At 35.2% G+C, this 19,046-nt stretch overlaps 1 protein-coding gene across 4 annotated transcripts in view; it reads right to left on the bottom strand.

The window, feature by feature from the left end:
• IBTK (inhibitor of Bruton tyrosine kinase) overlaps positions 1–19,046 on the bottom strand; it is a 55,650-nt gene that overhangs the window by 15,950 nt on the left and 20,654 nt on the right. Inside the window, exons 10-25 of one of the 4 annotated variants that reach the window (XM_064650061.1) lie at positions 17,927–18,104; positions 16,079–16,253; positions 14,672–15,265; positions 13,230–13,316; positions 12,234–12,316; positions 12,095–12,132; positions 10,241–10,337; positions 9,772–9,873; positions 8,751–8,868; positions 7,095–7,155; positions 6,245–6,372; positions 4,978–5,090; positions 4,198–4,346; positions 3,840–4,003; positions 2,359–2,451; positions 1,077–1,235 (exon numbers count right to left, since the gene is read on the bottom strand). In XM_064650061.1, coding sequence (XP_064506131.1) covers positions 1,077–1,235; positions 2,359–2,451; positions 3,840–4,003; positions 4,198–4,346; positions 4,978–5,090; positions 6,245–6,372; positions 7,095–7,155; positions 8,751–8,868; positions 9,772–9,873; positions 10,241–10,337; positions 12,095–12,132; positions 12,234–12,316; positions 13,230–13,316; positions 14,672–15,265; positions 16,079–16,253; positions 17,927–18,104 — 2,339 coding nt within the window. Of the gene's footprint in view, positions 1–1,076; positions 1,236–2,358; positions 2,452–3,839; positions 4,004–4,197; positions 4,347–4,977; positions 5,091–6,244; positions 6,373–7,094; positions 7,156–8,750; positions 8,869–9,771; positions 9,874–10,240; positions 10,338–12,094; positions 12,133–12,233; positions 12,317–13,229; positions 13,317–14,671; positions 15,266–16,078; positions 16,257–17,926; positions 18,105–19,046 lie in introns of all 4 variants that reach the window. The other 3 variants (XM_064650063.1, XM_064650060.1, XM_064650062.1) reach the window with 3 other exon arrangements.

Here is a 19,046-nt window from a genome sequence, read left to right as displayed (position 1 = left end):
AGAGGGAGATGACTGTGGAAACTAAACATACCCTTTAAAAGACAGAATGCTATTTTACTTTGAAATCCATCCAATACAAAAAAACAAACTACTATAATAGCATTTAAAACGGCTAAATTGTATAAAAAAAGACTTCATTTAAAAGAGTGACTGTGGGAGGTATGCAGCTACCTTTGTTCCCACTGAGTTACAAAAAAGTAAGCTATAGAGAGAGGAGAATAACAGTTCTTCTAGGGTAACAGAAGTAACTTGCAATAAAAGTCTAGACCTTCTTGAACAGGGAAAACTGGAGAACCGCCCAACATTTACTTCAAGCTAAGGTGCAAATAGGTATTTATCCTGTAAGAATTAAACACATTAAATTTACATAGTTTGCAACTTTTACATTTTGCATTTGTGCTTTTATCCAATACCAACAGTAAATAGGAAGAACAAAGCATGAGTTGGGCTAGCACCTCAACAGTTATAAACCTCGGTCATTGAACAGATGATATACTATTTTTCTATTCTTCATATTCTGTGATATTAACTTGAACACCTAAATTGTGTGCAATCAGCATTAAAAGTCATTTTAAACCCATTATGCATCCTTCCACCATAAAAATTTTTAGAAGCATCCAACACCCCCCCCCAGCTCCAAGACTCTGGATCACTTTGTTATCTCTAATTTCAGTTGATTTTGCTCTACTTCAAAGTCACTGCAGACCTTTCCCCCAGGAAGGGCTAGCATTTTTCGTTATGTTTTTGACAGAAAAAAACCACCATTCGTAATGTTTTTCAGTAACTCCTTCCTTCCTAAGTTTCAGAGCTTGTGCTCAGCCTTCATCTATGCTTTACTTGGATACCATCTGCGAATACCACATCATACATAGGAAAGCACCAGATGGGATGCAGTCTTCTGACTCATATAGAAGTATTTCAAAGAACTGTTAAACTGCAACCACTGCATTTCTCTACCCACTTTGAATTTCTAGATTACTACCAAATGTAGACACAAACAGTTCAGTCTGGTTTTAAGGGGCTATTTCAACATCAAAACCCTCCAAAGAGAAAGAATTGATAGATTTATAACATACCATGCATTCCCTAGTTTTGCAACTTTTGTAGGGGGGGGGGGTGTAGTTACTATAGTGGTAGGCTCCGTGCTGCTACTGATTGATCCATTATCTTTTGCTGCCAGGGCAATCATCTTCCTTTGCTTCTGAGAAAGTTTGGTTCCATGAGACACCATTCTGCTGTGAATGGATATTGCAAGGAGAGAAGACGTAAGATCAAGGTCCTTTGAGATGACTCACCTTTAACCCTGCAAAATTAAACTGAGAAATACTTCTTTCCTGGACCAAAATACTTTGTTTAGAGTGCCAAGAGGCAAGGAAGGGGGGGCTCAGAAGGCTGGGAAGCAAAAGGAGGATCAATTAATATCAAGAGTGACAGAAAGAAAAGCATCATAAAACTATTCTTCACATAGATGTCTGTAAACGAAAACATGCAGAGTAGGAATCAAGTGCCCAAAAGAGATGGACTACCACTAGATGAAAAATACTATTTTCTAATTTTATGATTTTTTTAGAGACTGTTAAGCTTAGCTCCCTTAAACCAAAAATATTCAGAGATAAAAAAAAGTATATAACAGCATATAGCCATTTTTTCTATTTGTAATAATTTTCTAAGTTATTTGGATTCTTCAGTCTTGGCTGTTTTGTTTGCAGCTTCTGAATCTACTTAGCAAGCAACCCTTTACCAGGCTCCATTACTACTGTCCTAACTCTCTTTTATAAGAATGCCACACCTCAAAAGATCCTAAGAGTCATCTCCAGTTCTCTTCCATATGTTTCTAGTTAAAAAACACTAGGTTTAATACACTGCCTTGTAAAAAAAAAGTACATTTATCTCCCTGTATCTTTTTGGATGCTTCTCCAAGCAAGAACTACCATTGCTTCTGTCTGAGGAAGAACTGTCAATATCAAGACATGAGTGCTGGAGGAGGTCAGAGGATGAAAGACAAGAAACAAATATAGTACTCATCCACAAGTAATTTCCAAAGTTCTAGGGAGAAGAATTAATTCTTTTTGGTTGGAAACAGAAAGGCTCAGCAGAGCAGGCCACTTATTTAAGATACTAGTTTATTAGCTCTTTCGCAGTAGCTGACAAAACAAGACTAGAGTAAAATAAAGGGATAAATTTTGCATGCCTACAGAAAAACAACATAATGAACTGAAGTAAACAAAGCTGTTCAAAACCAAATAGGAAGCTTTTCTCCTGCTTATTTTAAACTTTGAACTGCCTAAACCACTAAGTAAATTCATAATAACCCAGCCTATCACACTTTTTTTTTATAGATTTTGGTTTTTTACCAACCCTGAATTTGCCTTTGGCATGGTTCCACATTTCTGCATACTTTCTTCAATTTCCATGATGGTTCTCAGATCCATAGCAGGAGGGCTGGCAGGGCTAAATGAAAAATAAAAAGTTACCTTACAAGGCACTGATTTTTACTTACATTCCACAGTTCCAACCTTCACTGAAATCCTCTAAATCATACATGAGATTGGTGACCAGTTGTATAATTTATGTCTGTTTCCTCAATTATGGCAAACCTCAAATAAAATGTTTCTAACAAAACTTTTATAAATATATACATATTTAAGAACACACTATAAAAATACTTTCAACACTCATTATACTATGAAACAAAAAGATGTGAACTATGATTACTCTAAAAAAATTAGATACCTAAATCCAAGATACTTATTTAGTAGTCAAATGCTCATGCTAAGTAATAGGGAGGCACTGGTCACAGCTCTTTCATGAAGGCTGAATTTGATCTTTCTTTGAAGAACAGGATTAAAACTCTTTCACATGATAAACAGAACAGTCTTCGCAGTCAGAGGTCTGTACAAACATCAGTAACATTCTCAATCTTTAGGAATCAGTCTTTTTTTCATAAATGACCTAATTTTCAACTTCCAAAGAAATGAGCATGAATTAAACCTAGACATTTCAAGTTTTACATAAAACTATAAATTGAGACCCGTGTACTTAAAAGCATCCATAAATCAAGATGTGTTACAACCAGATCTGAGGACGGGCTTTGAAATGAAATATAAGCAGCACTTTCTCCATCTCTCCCTACGTAAACCCAACTGCCACAGTCTAACTAGTGTATTAACCACTGGAAGGTCACTGCTCCTCCAAAGTATTTCAACAAAATACACTACAGTATGAACCCTTTAAACAATCTACGCAGCAGTGCTGCCTGCTTTTCTCTTGACATCATGCCAGCGATATTACAAAAAGTTAAGAAATAGCACAAGAGAAACACATAAAGGCACAGTGACATTACAACAAAGTCTTATGGTTTTATTTGCTCCCATTCCATACAACCCTCTAGAAAATGATCACAAAGAACCCTAAGATAGAAGATGAGGGTCAAGCTTCTTCCAACTAGTCTGAAGACCAAAGAGTTGGTTGAGGGGTGTGTTTCCCTCTCTGCATTAAGTAGACATAGTGAGACAAACATAGATTCACCCTGCTCATGATACACTTCAGAGTTGCAACTTTAATTTCTACAGCTTTATCACCTGTATTAACAAAGCCCATCAGCCACAAACCCACAAAGCCTGGGAAAAGTGTCAGAAATTAGCATTTTAGAAAAGTGGCACTGCTTTTTTCAAAGAATAATTAAAAAATGTACGACTTTTATTAAACTACCAAAATCTTGAGTTCACATTTCAAGTAACATATGACCGTTTTGAAGAGCAGACAGCTTCTCCATCTGAAGAGAATATTATTAGCATTCACTACCAAGTGTAGAATAGTGACTGTAAGTATTACTCCACCTGAAAGTGGTTGCTACCCAATTGGGAGAGCTTGCAGAGTTGTGTCTGGCACTGGGAATGGACTGTGGAACAGACTGTTTCAATGCTGATGCTCCCTTGTATGACTTCATCTCCTTATTAGCTTGAGAGGCTTTCATTCCCTGAGCACATGCTTTGTCTTTCATCTAAAAACCAGGGAGAAAATTGTTGAATAAATGCTACAAACACTTTAATTTTTATTTGCTTAATCAAACAAACAATAACTACTTAAAGTTGTCTACTCCATTTTAAGTATAAAAACTTTGCAGAAAGACTCCAAAATACAAACTCTGCCTTTGATGAACGAGATAAAAACAAACAAATATATTGTTAATCCAACCTCAGTCCTCTCTGGATGAAATCCTTTTGTGAAGTCAGGTGACTGCAAGTCTCTGGGACTACCCACTCCTGCATAACTACCTTCAGAGTCAGATGTTAAGAGTTCTGGAAGTGATTCTACAGAGTTAGTTTTATCCAGTTTTACTGAGCCTAGAAATAAGAAAAGATAGTAGAACTATTAAGTCATAAGAGCCAGACTAAACAATGCTTAAAAAAATCCCAAAATTATTCACTCCATATGATGAATACAAAATAACCAGAAGTTTACCTAGTCCAGAATACTAGGCTGTAATAAGCATAAGCAAATTTTAGACTACCTTAAATATTTTTTTTCAGAATAATATCGGTCCCAGTTTTCTTCCGCTGTCTCACAATATAAAGTCTTATGAAGTAACACTGACACTTTTTCTTTGAAAATGAAGTTTTCTACCATCTTTTCAAAAAAAAGTGACTAATTTATCTTTTATTCCAGAAAAAAACCAAACAACCCACAACACATTAGTAGAAATGTTCCACTTATTAAAACCACATGAGAAAGTGCCCATTATCTTTATTTGATAAAATATGTGCTTTTATCTGAACTTTGGGCACAAGCTTAAAATGACAAAAGTCCTCTCAAAAAAAACTTAATCTTAAGAATTCACTATTCACATTCAACTATGGTGTTCACTACAAAAGAAATAATCTTTCTAAGATTTCCTTCCTGAAGTACAGAAATTGCATTGCATATTACACTTTATGTTCTGGTTTTATACCTGAAAGGAATCTCTTTTCCACTGACCTGTAGAGGCTGGACTCTGAATAATATCTGAGAGATTATATCCTCCAGAGCTGTCAGACCGTTTTCGTGGCTTCTTTTTTGCCTTATTTTTTGCTCTTTTGAAAAGGGCTTCCCTATTAAAAACAAACAAACAAACAAAAAAACCACCAAATGCCTTAAGCCACAGAAATTGAGGCTCAGAACTACCGCTGTCAATGTCAAGTTTTTCAGTCAGCAACAGCCATTATACTTCAAGCAGTAGTACCTGGTCCCACCCGCTGGCAATAGCTGCTTGTTCCTGCTCTGTTTATGCACTGGCACAACTATTTCATAAATGATTTGAGGAGACAAAAAGAATCCAGGAGGAAAAGAAAAAATTCTTTTCAATCTAGATCTAGTCTCCAGACTATTACACTGCACAAAGACTTCTGATGAGACAGTGGAAGATACAGCTGCTGCACAGACTGGCACTGCCACCTAGGTCAGATTAAACCTGCTACACAGCACAGTAATGGACATAAAGCAAATGACATACAAGTCTCCACTTTTTTCTCTCTTGATTTCTCCTAAATTAGTGAAGTTCAATAAACTCCACAGTTGGCCTCATTTTTCCCCAACACAAACATTCCCATCATAATAATACTAACTTTACAATAAAGCAGGTCTAGGGCCATGCTACGTAAATGTCATGTGTTCCTGTATATGCTATTAGGAAGAGTGGAACAAACAAAAGGCATCTTTCATTTTAGAAAAACTACTAGAATTTCAGACACAAATGCTCAGAACCGTACACAATAATGTAGGTGAGGTTTCATCTGCACAGTGATATTGTATTTCGCTATTTGGAAGCCTATCAGCTACAAAACTTCATATTTCACTTGACAATTCTGTAAATATTAAGAAACGTAGATTATCACAATTTTCCAAAGAGATCTATATAGTATGTTAAAGTCTGTTTTTTTCTCTTTTGGTTTCTCCTAATTCAGTGAAGTTCAATGAACTCCACATTTGGTCTCACACATACACAGATACTCTCCTCACATGCACAACTCCCAAACATTACTGTGAATGCTTGTTTTACAACCTTCACTCACATGCTACTTATAAATTGAAAGAAGTGCTCTGCTGCAGGTTTGTTATATTTTCAAATACTGAAGGGATTTTCTTTGAAATCTCCATTTCTTAATATTTCAATTCTGAATCTAAAGGGAGTCAGGCACCATGAAAATGAGGATTTAATACACATAGTTCATCTAGTTAAAAATATTGATAAAAAACAGATACTTACTGAGAATTTTGTTCTGTGTTCATTTCTTCCCTTAAAAAGACATAATTCTCTCCATCTTCAGGCTCAAAAGAACTTATGTCAGGCCCATCTGGATATGGGGTAATTACTCTCCTGACCATAGCTGGAATCTATAGTTGTAAAAGCCATTACATTAAATTTCTCTTAAGCTGTATGCTAGCAAATATATGGTCTCTTGTAAAAGGACCAAAACTGACTGTAATTTAAAACACTTTCACAGATCAAGTAATTAATTATTTAACAAGCTTACAAAGTTAAGCTATGTCTTTAAGCAAAACAAGAGAACTATTTTGACAGACTCAAAATGTCTGTTTCATCTGTCTATAACTCCTGACAAAATATGCTTCAAGATTTTGCAAACAATTATCTTTCACAATTAAAAAATACTGGATAATGTGTCTTGGTTTTCACCTTTGCATTAAAGCTCAACTTTCACATTATTCTTCTTACTGATTTTAAGACCTATAGAATCACCCTGAACTTTTCACTGGAGATATATCATTTTCTTTCTTCTCCTTTCTTCCAAGTAGCAGATGCTCTTTTCCACAGGTTTTGCTTACACTTTTTCATGCAACAATTGTTAATTACAGAATATTAATACATTTAATGTGTATAATTCATTAATTCTAAAGACACAATACTGTCGCAGCAGCAGCTAGTGAATAATGAAATATGAGCTCCTTAAGAGTGATAATTGTAGCAGCCAACCTCATCTGTTGAGTCAGATGTTTCACATTTAGCCTGTCATCTACAGACCCTGCAGGTATGTATTTATTACTCATCTATTCTCATTTTAAACCTAATCAGCTTACACTCAAGTTGTACAACTTACCATTTTCCTGTAATAAACAGAAAGATCCTTCACAACATCATCACTTAAGACATCCAGAGTCCTAAAGAAAAAAAAATTATCTTAGCAGCTTATTAAAAAAAAAAAATCCCAGTAATGAAAAATTCAAATTAACATTTTGGATGAATCTCACCTACACAGAATATAAACTAATCAATGCCTTTGCTGTAAGGCAGGATTAAACACACAACCTTTCCACTTACTTTAAGGTCAGAGCCAATACAGACCTACATAGTTAAGTAACCATGAACTGGTCATTACTCTCTCCATTTCTGCATATTTTCAAGTTTTCCTGACATGTATCTAAACACCCCAAGTCTATGTAAATTCTCCTATAAAACTCAACCCAACATCCTTACACATTTATGCCAAAAAATAATTCTATAGCAACAAACTGGACTCAAGAGAACTGTCTTGTCCATGTGAACAGTTCTCCTCACACAAAGCTGTCAGGACTGAGTTCTACCTGTCTTAAGTATCAAATTAAAAGTTTTTCTACCCAAAACTAACATTTTCAGATTTTCACTAAAATACAGATGCAGTCTTAATCATAGTCAGAATGCTGCATGTCCTTCAGGCCTAAGGTGAAACAAATCTGAATTCAGAGTAATATTTAAAGCAATTTTATTAGATTTTTCTCTCCAAAATCAAAGGTTAAAATGTTTATACTTTATACAGATGTGACAAGGAAAATGGCTAATATGAATAAACTCCTGTGATGCAAGTGGAGCAGCTATGTGACATGGTAAGGAAGTGCTGGCGTTCTGAACTGTTTCAGATGTCTAAAAATTTCTTTAAGTGAAAAGAAGTCTAACAAAAAGGACAGTGAGGACTAACAACAGAGACGGATTTTTTCTTTGGCTGGGTTTTTTTGGCGTTTTTTTTCCAGTTTTTGCTAGAAAAGAAGTTCAATCAGTGCTGATAAGATTTGCTCTGAAAAGATGTACTTAGGAAGCAACCTGAAGACCTGTCCAAGAGAAGGAAGGCCAGAGCACACCTTCAACTTCTTAGAACTTTAGAAGAATCACTGTGGAAAGCAAGGATAATAAATTAATTTGTTCAGCTCTCACTGCAGACAGTTAAAGCGAAAAGACTACCAAATGGCAGGCCCATCCTCCTTGGAAAATGCAGCAGCTATATAATTAACCTATTTAAAATAAATTAAATATGTATAGTAACAATCATGTTTAAAAAACCCCCAAATAGTCCTAAAACAAAGCAAACAACCAAATAAACCACACAACTCCCTTCCCCCCAAAAAACCAACCCCCAAACAGAGAACAAAAAAAAAAAAACCACAGTAGTTTATTGCATCTTCAAAAACACTTCTAAAAACCCAAAAATGACTATGCATAATGTCAAAGCCCACTGAATTCAAGAGAGGTTTTTCCACTTAATTCAGGCTCTTCGTGGTAGACAGTAACATATGGTTTTGTACTACAGAACTGGTACAGTATGTACAGATATTTAACTAGTTTTTCTCTCCCTCTCTGGCAAAAATGAGCCTACCTTTAAACTAGCAGCATTTAGTTGCATTTTAACATTTAACTGCTTGTGTTAGGTCTTCCAATCTTTTTGCCTTTTTGAGATGTTTAAATTCAACAGCTAATATGTGAACACAAAGGCATTCCTACTAACCTTGCTTCAAGCAAAGCTGCCATATTGAGTCCTATGAACTGCAAGCAGGACAATTTTAGCTGTTCAGCATTATACATGGCTGAGAACTCCAACAGCTCAGCAGCATTCTTTAAAGTAACTGCAGAGAAGAAACAACAAACTAAATTAGATAATCTGCTGCACTATCAACCAGTAGTTTTCAAGACTTATTGTACAGCATAATCTAGTAATTGAAACATTCCTAGAAAAAATGCTAATGCTCAAAATGGTCATAAACTATAGCAAGCCCCATGTAACTTTGCAGCAGTTTGAATGTAATGGCTTATTCACAGAAACAGGAAGTCCTACCTGCAAACAGATCAGTTTCAACAGCAGTCCAAAATAAAGGGGGAAAAGGAAGCTAAAAATAGCAAGTTTCACATGTAGCATAAATAGTTCTTAAAGTTCCAAATGTTCTAATTTAGTAGGGACAAAGAAAAAATAAGGGGGGGGGGGTGAGGGGGAGAGAAAGAGGTAGGGATCGGGGCCAGGAGAGAGGAGTGAAATGAAAGTCAGTAGGAAAGCCAAGCAAAAATATCAAGTTATGCAACAACACAGTGTTTTCTAGAAGAGACAGGTCTTCATAGACATATAGAAACAGCACTGTATCAAACAAACAACAGAAGAATTAGTAGAACTAAATACAAGGATAGAAACAAAAACATATAACTAATTTTGTCGTATTTTAAAGAGAAGAAATTTGAATTCAATGAAATAAGGGGGTTTGGGGGGCGGTTAGCTTTTTGCCTTTTTTTTTTTTGCTTTTTTTTTTCTTTTATTAAAGAGCATGAGATGAGGACAATGATGCACAAGGAATGAAAGATTATGCTAACCTAGAACATTGTTCAGACTAGAGATACAACTGTTAGCTGTGCAAGGAACAGCAAAACATATTCAGTGCAAAGGAATATAAGCAAATAATTCTGTGCTGAAAAAGGCAAGAACCTCTAAAAACCCTATTTTTTATTCTCTAACCCTTTATAATACAAGTGAAAGAACTCACGTTTTTCTGCAATGGCTACTTCACAGATTTCTTTGAGTCTGGATATAAGAAGTTGGTCTGCTACCACCAGAACATTACACATGAATTCCACGTTTTGAGAATCTGGAAAACAAAGCATCATGTAAATGCTGTGAGTAAATCAAAAGCAATTATCACACATACAGCTTCAATGAGATTTTACCAAGGGACAAATATAATGGCTTTGCAAATTTCCGTGGGATTTTCACAGCCCAAGGAATAGCTTAGAAGAGCACCGACAGTCAACTTTTTTAAGCAATAGGAGGGAAAAGGAAAATTGCAAAAGAAAAGAGGCCTAGGGTACAGCTATCACCTCACGCTCTTAAGCAGAAGGCATAAAAATTGGGATTTTTTTTACATATAACTTCAGCACAAGCATGTTAAGTACTGAATTTCTATTTTAAAAATACAAAAATTGCAACAACTACAGTTGAAAATATGTTAATTGCACCTTTTATGGCAAGAGCTTCATCTGTATACAGGTAATCCACAATTATCTGTAGTATGTCAGAATGGATTGGCATTTCCAGAGCTGAACAACAGGTAGCCTAAAAGTATTTAAAAAAAAAAAAAAGAAAAGAAAAAAAGAGTAAGAGAAGCTGAGTACTTGGAATAAAATACAACATTAAGACAGCAATTATATTTAGCAAATGACTCAAACTGAGGGTCATATTTTCAAAGTTAAACATTTATTTAAGCATTTGTACAAAATCTGTTCAAGTCCTTCAATTAAGAATTGACTGAAGCGGAGCAATTAAAATCTGCCCAAACTTCTGAATAAATATATATGAAACAATTCAGTGTTTTATCACTTTGATCATCTTCTCTAACAATCCTCTTTGATTATATTACTTTACCCACAATTGTCTAAAAGTAGAACTACAGGAATCCCCTATGCAACTACTGAACTGTTTTCCTTTCAAGGTCAAAAGATCTAGTGAAATCACAAGTTCCCAAGGAAAAACAAAATTTAAGTAGTCATTACTGTTAATCTCTCTGAAAACAAAGTCCTCATCAAACCCTCCATTTGAAGGACCATCCTAACCATTAAAGTTTTTGTATGAGCAAACATTAGCCAGTAAATCATGTATCCCCATTCACTTTTTATGTAGCATCACTGCTTAACAACTTTGGTTTATTTCAAGTGGTACTGAAGTAAAGCTTCATACTAAAATATTTCTTTTGCTTTAGAACATGCTACTGGTAATGACATATTTTCCATCTAAAGTTTAAAACCTCTTACAGACATTAAGATTTTATACGACATCTAGAGCACTCGATTCACAAAATATTTACTTATTAATTTAGGTTGATTTAGATTTACTTATGAAATAATAGATAACTTATGAACTACATACAATTGATATAGAAATCAATGATACAAATGGACATTAAATGCTTTAAAAAAAAAGGCCTTAAATCCATCATTTGTCTCACAGTGTTTCAATTTGTTTCCTCAGGGCTGACTGAGGAAAAGGCAACACAGTAACTTAGAGGTGAAGTTCTGTTTCACAGCAGAAGAGAACTGTCAGTACTTTACCAGGTTCTTAGATTTACATATTGCCAGAAAGCTATGAAACTGAAAAAACTCCGGCCACTGCTTTAAGCTTTCAGTCTCAGAAAAATGCTTCTCCACTTACACCTCTCCTCTCTTTCCATAAACATTTTCAATAGTATTCAGATACTTAAACAGAGGTATTTAGTGAAATTACAATGCCCAGGAACAACCAGGGCATTGACACACAGCTAGCAAATAGGAACCATGACAAATTAAAGATCTACACCTTTTGAAGCACCAGTTGATGACTAAGTAGAATAGTCCTTGATATCCTCTATTTCATTAAACAGCAGAAGTCAACTGGAGGTTCTATACATTGACTCTTGATCCTGCTGTATCTTGTACTCACTACAGGACAAGCTATTCCAAACTGCATATTATTAAAATTGTATGATCTTTTACAGAAAGAAAATGAAAATTCATTCAAAGCAGCATCCCGTAAGTCCAGTACTTTTTATAAATCCATGAACTAGCTCAAACTAAACCTCTAAAACAAAAGCAATACTGTAATTTCCCCTGATATACAGTATTACATTTATTATTCTCATTTAATACACAATGTAAATAGCACAAATGTAGAGTAACCAAAAATGTGGTTTGTGGGTTTTTTTCTTGCAAACAAGACCCAAGAATCCAGCCTTTCCTTTTCCCCATTATTTAGGTTATGTTACTATAAGAAAAAGCTGAAAATCTCTCACTTATTTGATGCGAAAAAAACATACCACCACACGTGTTTGGTAAGCTTACCTCAATCCATGAGCTGCTTAACATGCTGTGAAAATAATCTGTAAAGAAAGGCATTTCAGTTCAAGATGCAAGAAAATGACAGTTAAAGAGACAATATGACTTATGTTATATAAATATATATAAAAATACACACACATACCAAGTCTTGCACAAAGTACACACTTATGACACGGGAATTCCTTTCCATCTAAAGATTTCAGGGTCACATCGCAGAGGTATGAACTAGAAGATATTTAATAGGATCAAAACTGTGACTATTCAGAAGATCTACAAGCTGTAAACTCTACAAATGAATGCTAACTTTAGCAAGTTACGATTTATTCTTTGAAATAAAACACACCTGAACTTTAATAATATCACAGAAAATGAACCCAAAAGTACAAGCACAATAGTTTTCAGAGAGAATTTTTTTTTCCAAACTTGAGCTCTCAAAATTCTAGTATTTTGAAGTATTTCCTTCAAAACAAGATCAATTACCGCTATGATCAAATAAATTAATTATGGCTAATTTTAGTCAATCTTAAATGGTCTATGTTAAGTTACAGATTTCTTTTATATCAGTAGCTACTATAGGCTTACATGATGCATTTTAGGAGTGCAATAATCCAAATTCTGTTAAAAAGTTACTTTTATGCAATGTTGTTTTTACTACGTAAATAAGACTATTCAAGACTTTGGGTATAAATAACTCAATCACATCAATGGAATTAAAAAACCAATATCACTTTGCTAAAAGCAAATTAGAAAAAATATTATCCATTTGTTTATTTCCAATCTGTGTAGTCTTATTGTCACAGCAAGCACATTTACAGAAGTCAAATTGCTTTTGACTGAATTACCCACAACACTTCTCCTGACATTAGCATTCTATGACACAGTTAACCCAGAGAACACATTGAGGTACAGTAAAAAGAAACAAAAATACACCACACAAAATCTATCCCAGATTACTAATTTAGAGATCAGTCTATAAGCATCTACAAAGAACATCCAAACATGAATTACTCTGAAAGAGACAAGTGTACACCAGAAGTTAAAATGCTGCTGATCAACCTTAGCTTGCATTTAATAGAGAAAGAGATGACATTAAAGGAAGATAATGGGGGTAGAAGAAGCTTGATTTAAAAAAAATTACCATTTCTTCTGATTTAATTTTGGTTTGTTCCCATTCTTCTTGTTGACAACAGTAATTTTTCCATTTTCTAACCTGACTCCATCCAACCTGCAAGTCATTAACATTAGTAATAAGCAATACAATTAGTATACAGTTCAAACCATTAAGAACAGTTCCACCAAGTAACAGTACTTCAGTGGCCTCATATTGTGAATATGAAAAAAAATCAAAATGATTCATCACAGAAAACTAGAAAGGGTCAGTTCTTATTTCAAAGTCTTCACTGCAGATGTAAAATATAACTGACATTCCTTCCACATCTTAGCTGTCTTATTTATTATCTTACCTGAAAGCTATATTATATAGTTAAGGCCAAAGTCCCACACCACAAGGTCAAAAATGTACAAATAATATATACTGCTACCAGTCAGTTATCTGAACAAAGACAGCAGTTTAGAAGAGATGCATGTTTCAGCACAGGCATTTTTAGCATCCTAATTCATCAGAGAGGCTTATGAATGGGATGGTAAAGACACAGGAGTACTGCTGGCAGATTACAAAGTAACACACTTCCAAAGGCAAAGCACTTTACCATGGAAATTTTACTCAGGAACACAGTTTTAGCAGCAGTTTCACATCTTTGCTGTGTGTGCAAAGACTACAGTAAAGAAAACTGTCCTGAAAAATCTCATTCCCTCTTTTGAAAGGACAAATGCAGAAAAGAAGCCCTAGACAACTGTGTAATACTGTTCTACAGAGATATTTGGTCTCAATTCCATTCGTTTCACCATGTAACATAAAATTAACAACAGTTAAACAAGAATTCAATTTGGCTTTGTGTTGTTTTACACAAAATATGTTTGTTGTCTATGGAAAAACTGCTAGACTATGGACCACAGTATAGAAATTAATCTAAAACTCAATTAGATCAGTGTCTCTAACAAAACAAGTACTGATGTTTTAAAACAGCCATTCTGGAAAGTCACATGATTTGTATCAGATATCAAATCCCATAGAGCCCATGCCTTAAAAGATACTGCCACAGTTTAACCTGACTGGCAGGTAAGCGCCACAGCTGCTCACTCACTCTCCCCCACCCACCCACCAGTGGGATGGGGGAGAGAACCAGGGAAAAACCAGTAAAATTTGTGGGTTGAGATACACAGTTTAATAAAGCATAAAAGCAATGGGAAATATTAATTATAATGGTCAAGGACTTAGCACATACAAAACAGCTGACACACGATGCAATAGCTCACCATCTGCCAACCGATGCCCACTTCCTAAGCAGCATCCCCCCACCACTTCCTCCCAATTTTTATTCTAACATAAGTGTCTTTATTTACATTATTGTCATAACAACTAAAGTTAAATCAGCTGACATAAAAACACTCCATGAAGAGTTTGTTATAATATAAATTTAATATATATATAATATAAATATATAATTTCCTTTCACCCACCTTCCACTTAAATTGCTGAGTCCAAATTTCTTTGCTGCACTTTGCAACATTTTAATGAGGTTAGCTTCTTCACCAGCTTTGCCTTTTTTAGATTTGCTCTTCTGTTTTTCATTCATAACTTGTACTTGGTTATTTCTATAAATCTCAAATGCAGACTTTCCATTAACATTTTCATCAAAACTCATTTTGCTCAGATTAGAAATTAAAGTATTTTGATATTCTTCTGATTTTTCTTTATATGGGATTTTTGGTTTATAACCATGAGTCAAAAGATCACAAGTATCAGTGTATATGAACTGCAGGAGGTATGCAAACAGATCTGGATGAACTTTCTCTATTACATAAAGATCACATCCAACAGCATCTTCATCTTTACGGTAGATGTCTGGAGTGTCTGGCTGGTTGTCACTGGAAACAAACAGCTTCCTGAAGAAGTCAGAGCGTACAGCCAAGATGTATTTGTGCACGGGGTACGTTCTTGTGCCAATCTGAAAAGTCACATCGTGGATGCTGTCCATTTCATCTGTTTCATCTAACAGTTTGCCAAAATCCATTCCAAAACTTGATAATGACACACTTGGAATTTCATAGAGACTAGAATAAAATGAAATACATTAAAAAACCAAAATCTACAAGCTTCATAAAACTTTACATAGTATGTTTGATGAGGAGGATGAGGTTGCTTCCATTTGATTTGTTTGGGTTTTTTCTTACATTGCTGCACTACTCAACATTTCTTATCCTATTCTTTACAAAAATAACTAATAATATGGTATTTAGGCAATTACACCACACATGTAAGACCTCTCTAGCTTCAGAATATCAAATATGGTATTTTGTCTTTATAATATACCCAATAAATATTTATTATCAGAACTATCTTATCTTCATCTCATTTTTCCAACAAGAAAACACAAAAATGTTTGCTGTATTTCATATTACAAACCAAACCAATAACGCTTAGCTATTTATCAGATATACTGGAAACTATTGTGAGAGTATAAGAAACATGGTTCAGTATTCTACTTATTTATTTTACTTTATACATTTTTTTCAAACAAGTAAAAGTTCACTTTTCACTTCTATTTAAAAGCTGATTATTGGTGATTACTGAAGAGGTGAATGTCTACAGTATTTAGAACTCAGAGTGTGTTAGGAAATGCAGGGCAAATGCTTGCCTTAAACACCTCAGATAAAACAACACTGTCTATACAAATTATGCAAATATGCTAGCTGAGGCTTTTGGGTAACTTCAACATAGTTACTAACAAGTGCTATCCTCTAGCAGGATGGGTAACCATATTTACTGTGACTTCTGTATGAGCCAAAAAATAGTTTGGAAAAGAATGATGTAATTGCAATCACACACAAAAACACAAAGCATTACCATTGGTGTTTTAAATATACCTGGTTTTAGGATCTGACTGTAATACAGCAAAATTGCAGCCACTAGGGTCAGTGGCAATACTAACAGCTCGGTGGACAAAAGTTAGCTTCTGAAGTCGAATTCTTTCATACACACTGTTTGCATCATGTTCACAAGACACATCGTATGAAGAATTCTGAAGGCTCGATACAAGTTCTGCTAAAAAAAAGTGAATACAAATCATAGAAAGATCCTGATAATTAAAATGCAACAAATAAAACAAAAAGGCAAGACTGACTTTTGTATGTCCACTGATGGAGTCATTGAATAAGACTAAATCATGCTGAAGATTTCAGCTAGCTTATATACAGTATATGTAGAAGGAGAACTTACCCAGAACTTCCTGAGGAAGTGTTTTGCCACTTCTTATGTAAGGGAAAACACTCCACCTAACATTCAGTGCAACCTCTTGCAGAATGAAACAAGCTGTGCATCAGCGTACAGCCGTGCAAGACTGTTCCCTTTTCCTGTCAAATTATTATAACACAAATAACACAATTGCCTTTGGATTTCATATCTGTTTAAATTATACCCAAACTAACCAAATACTATTGAAATAACAAGAATACATCTCTGAATGCATCTCTAGAATTTTCCATTACCTGGTAACTGAATACATGCACACCATTCACAACATTCATTAAAACCTTGCAAAAAACCAGAAGCCCTTATTCATTACAAATCACTGATGAATATCATAGATGTTCATCTATATGAGAGGAAATGGCCTGAAGTTGCACCAGGGCAGGTTCAGATTAGACATTAGAACAAAAAATTCACTGAAAGCGTGGTTAGGCATCGGAAAAAGTTGCCCAGGGAGTTGGTGGACTCATCCTCTCTGGAAATATTCAAAAGGCACCTGAGGATATGGTTTAGAGATGATTATGGTGGTGCCAGGCTGACGGTTGCACTAGATGATCCTGAAGGTCTCTTCCAACCTTGAGGATTCTGTGTATGTGTCATTGTGTGTGATCAACTAGGCATTCACCTAGTCAGCAGGTGTGGATTCTGAAGTTTCCCTGAAGACATTAAAAACTACAAAAAAGAATAGCAATAAGCATAAAAAAGAGTGCCTACAGACACATATCAGCACCAGGACAAACAGCAAAAAGGAGATGCATTTGGTGCTTCTGTACTATGTGCTGTGTAGAACAAAAGAAAGTAGTAATTGAGTGTGCAACTCTGAATTAAAAACAGAGGAGAGATTTTTACTATGAAAGAATACAAAAATGGACTGAAAAGTAAAGACGGATCTCAGTATCAAAGGAAGTCGAACTGCAACATACAGTTATAAAGTTCAAATACATTCCTGAAAAAGAGCTGACAGTTTCAATTAAAATCTTGTCCTGTAGTAGATAGGTATTTTCCTTGCATCAAAACAAACCAACAGGACCTACTCTCAGCAATATGAGCCAAGTTAGTAAGGCGGACCCTGTATTCTGCCCAGGTAAGGGTCTAGGAAACACGATAAGGTTTCACACACTTAGCAGAACAAGCAAGAATATGCTCCTTCTTCAGGTTAATGCCAATTCTCTTAGGACTCATTATCTAATATGTGACAAGATCATTGCACTAGACCCTCGTGCTCCTATTACTCTTCAGAAGTACTTTTCCTCCCAGAAATCTCCACTTAAAGTTTAACTGAAGGCTGCAAAATAAGTAAGTCTTAGTATTACTGAGGAAAGTGTAGAGTAGGAGTCAATACTAACAACCATCAGTCACAGAGGGAAGAACAAACTCACTACATAATATGGTTAGACTGTAAAGATTCGATTAAACTTTTATATTGATTTAAAGCACTTAAAAGCCATTAAGAAGTCATGGCTAACCTTTCTTTTCTGAGATTTTTTTCCCTTCTTCCAGCCACTTCCCTGTAAAGGCTTCACCATCCTGTGTGACAAACATTATTTCGTTCCCATTTAAAGCAACATCAGACATGAAGACTTGCCGGCCATATACCCAACGGCACTGCTTCATGGAGTTGTTAGACGACTTCCAGCAGAACACCTACAATATAAATATTTTAGAGAAAGGGGAAATCTTCATATCCTATAAAAGCTGTCACATATCACACACTACTTTTCTAAACACAAGAATATACCACCTCTAAGTTGCATAGAAAAGGAGAAAGATATTCTTGAAAATTTTAGAATAAAGTGTTATGAGCATCAAAGAACCTACAAGTAAAACAGGGAAAATCTACTATGATATCAAGATCCATTTGAAGGGCATTTGAAAAGTTTCTCTGAATATTCAAATATCTTCAAGGCAGTAATATACAGTACAGGTTTTACTGACACGTCAACAAGCACAGCAAAAGGTGTCATCAAGTCAAGAAACATGTTTCATCTAGTTCTTAATTTACAGATTTGCCCAACTGGTTTGCTTATAAATCAGACAAAATTCAAAGCTAGCACACCAAAAATTTAAACCATTTCCTGTTAATTGTTTGACAAAAATCTTAGATTTCTCTATACTAGTCAAGGTTTTGAAATGGAGACCATGACCAAACACATTCAAAATATTCAACAGGAATGTGAAACACTGCATGCACAGCAAGTCCCCAACAAGGTAAACTGTACAAGTCAAGGAAGCGAACATAAAGAAATAGTCGCAAGCAAGGTAAAGCCCAGACACGGCATTAACAGCACTAAAAGTCAGACTTTCATCTTCTCCCACTGAAGGGCTTGCACAGGTCTGTTAACACCTACATAAGGAGAGGACAAAAGAACCCAAGCAACCTATTTCCTTCCCCGTCCCTCGAGCCCTACAGAATCACAGAATGGTTGAGGTTGAAAGAGATCTCTGGAGGTTATCTAGTTCAAACAGAACTACCCAGAGCTAGCTGTCAAGGAACACATCTAGACAGCTTTTGAGTATTTCCAAGGATGGTGATTTCACAACATTCATGGGCAACCTATGATAGTGCTGGACCACCCTCATAATGAG

Source organism: Pseudopipra pipra, chromosome 3 (assembly GCF_036250125.1).
Source record: "Pseudopipra pipra isolate bDixPip1 chromosome 3, bDixPip1.hap1, whole genome shotgun sequence".
Lineage (NCBI taxonomy): Eukaryota > Metazoa > Chordata > Aves > Passeriformes > Pipridae > Pseudopipra > Pseudopipra pipra.
This window is presented reverse-complemented; position numbering and strand designations above follow the sequence as displayed.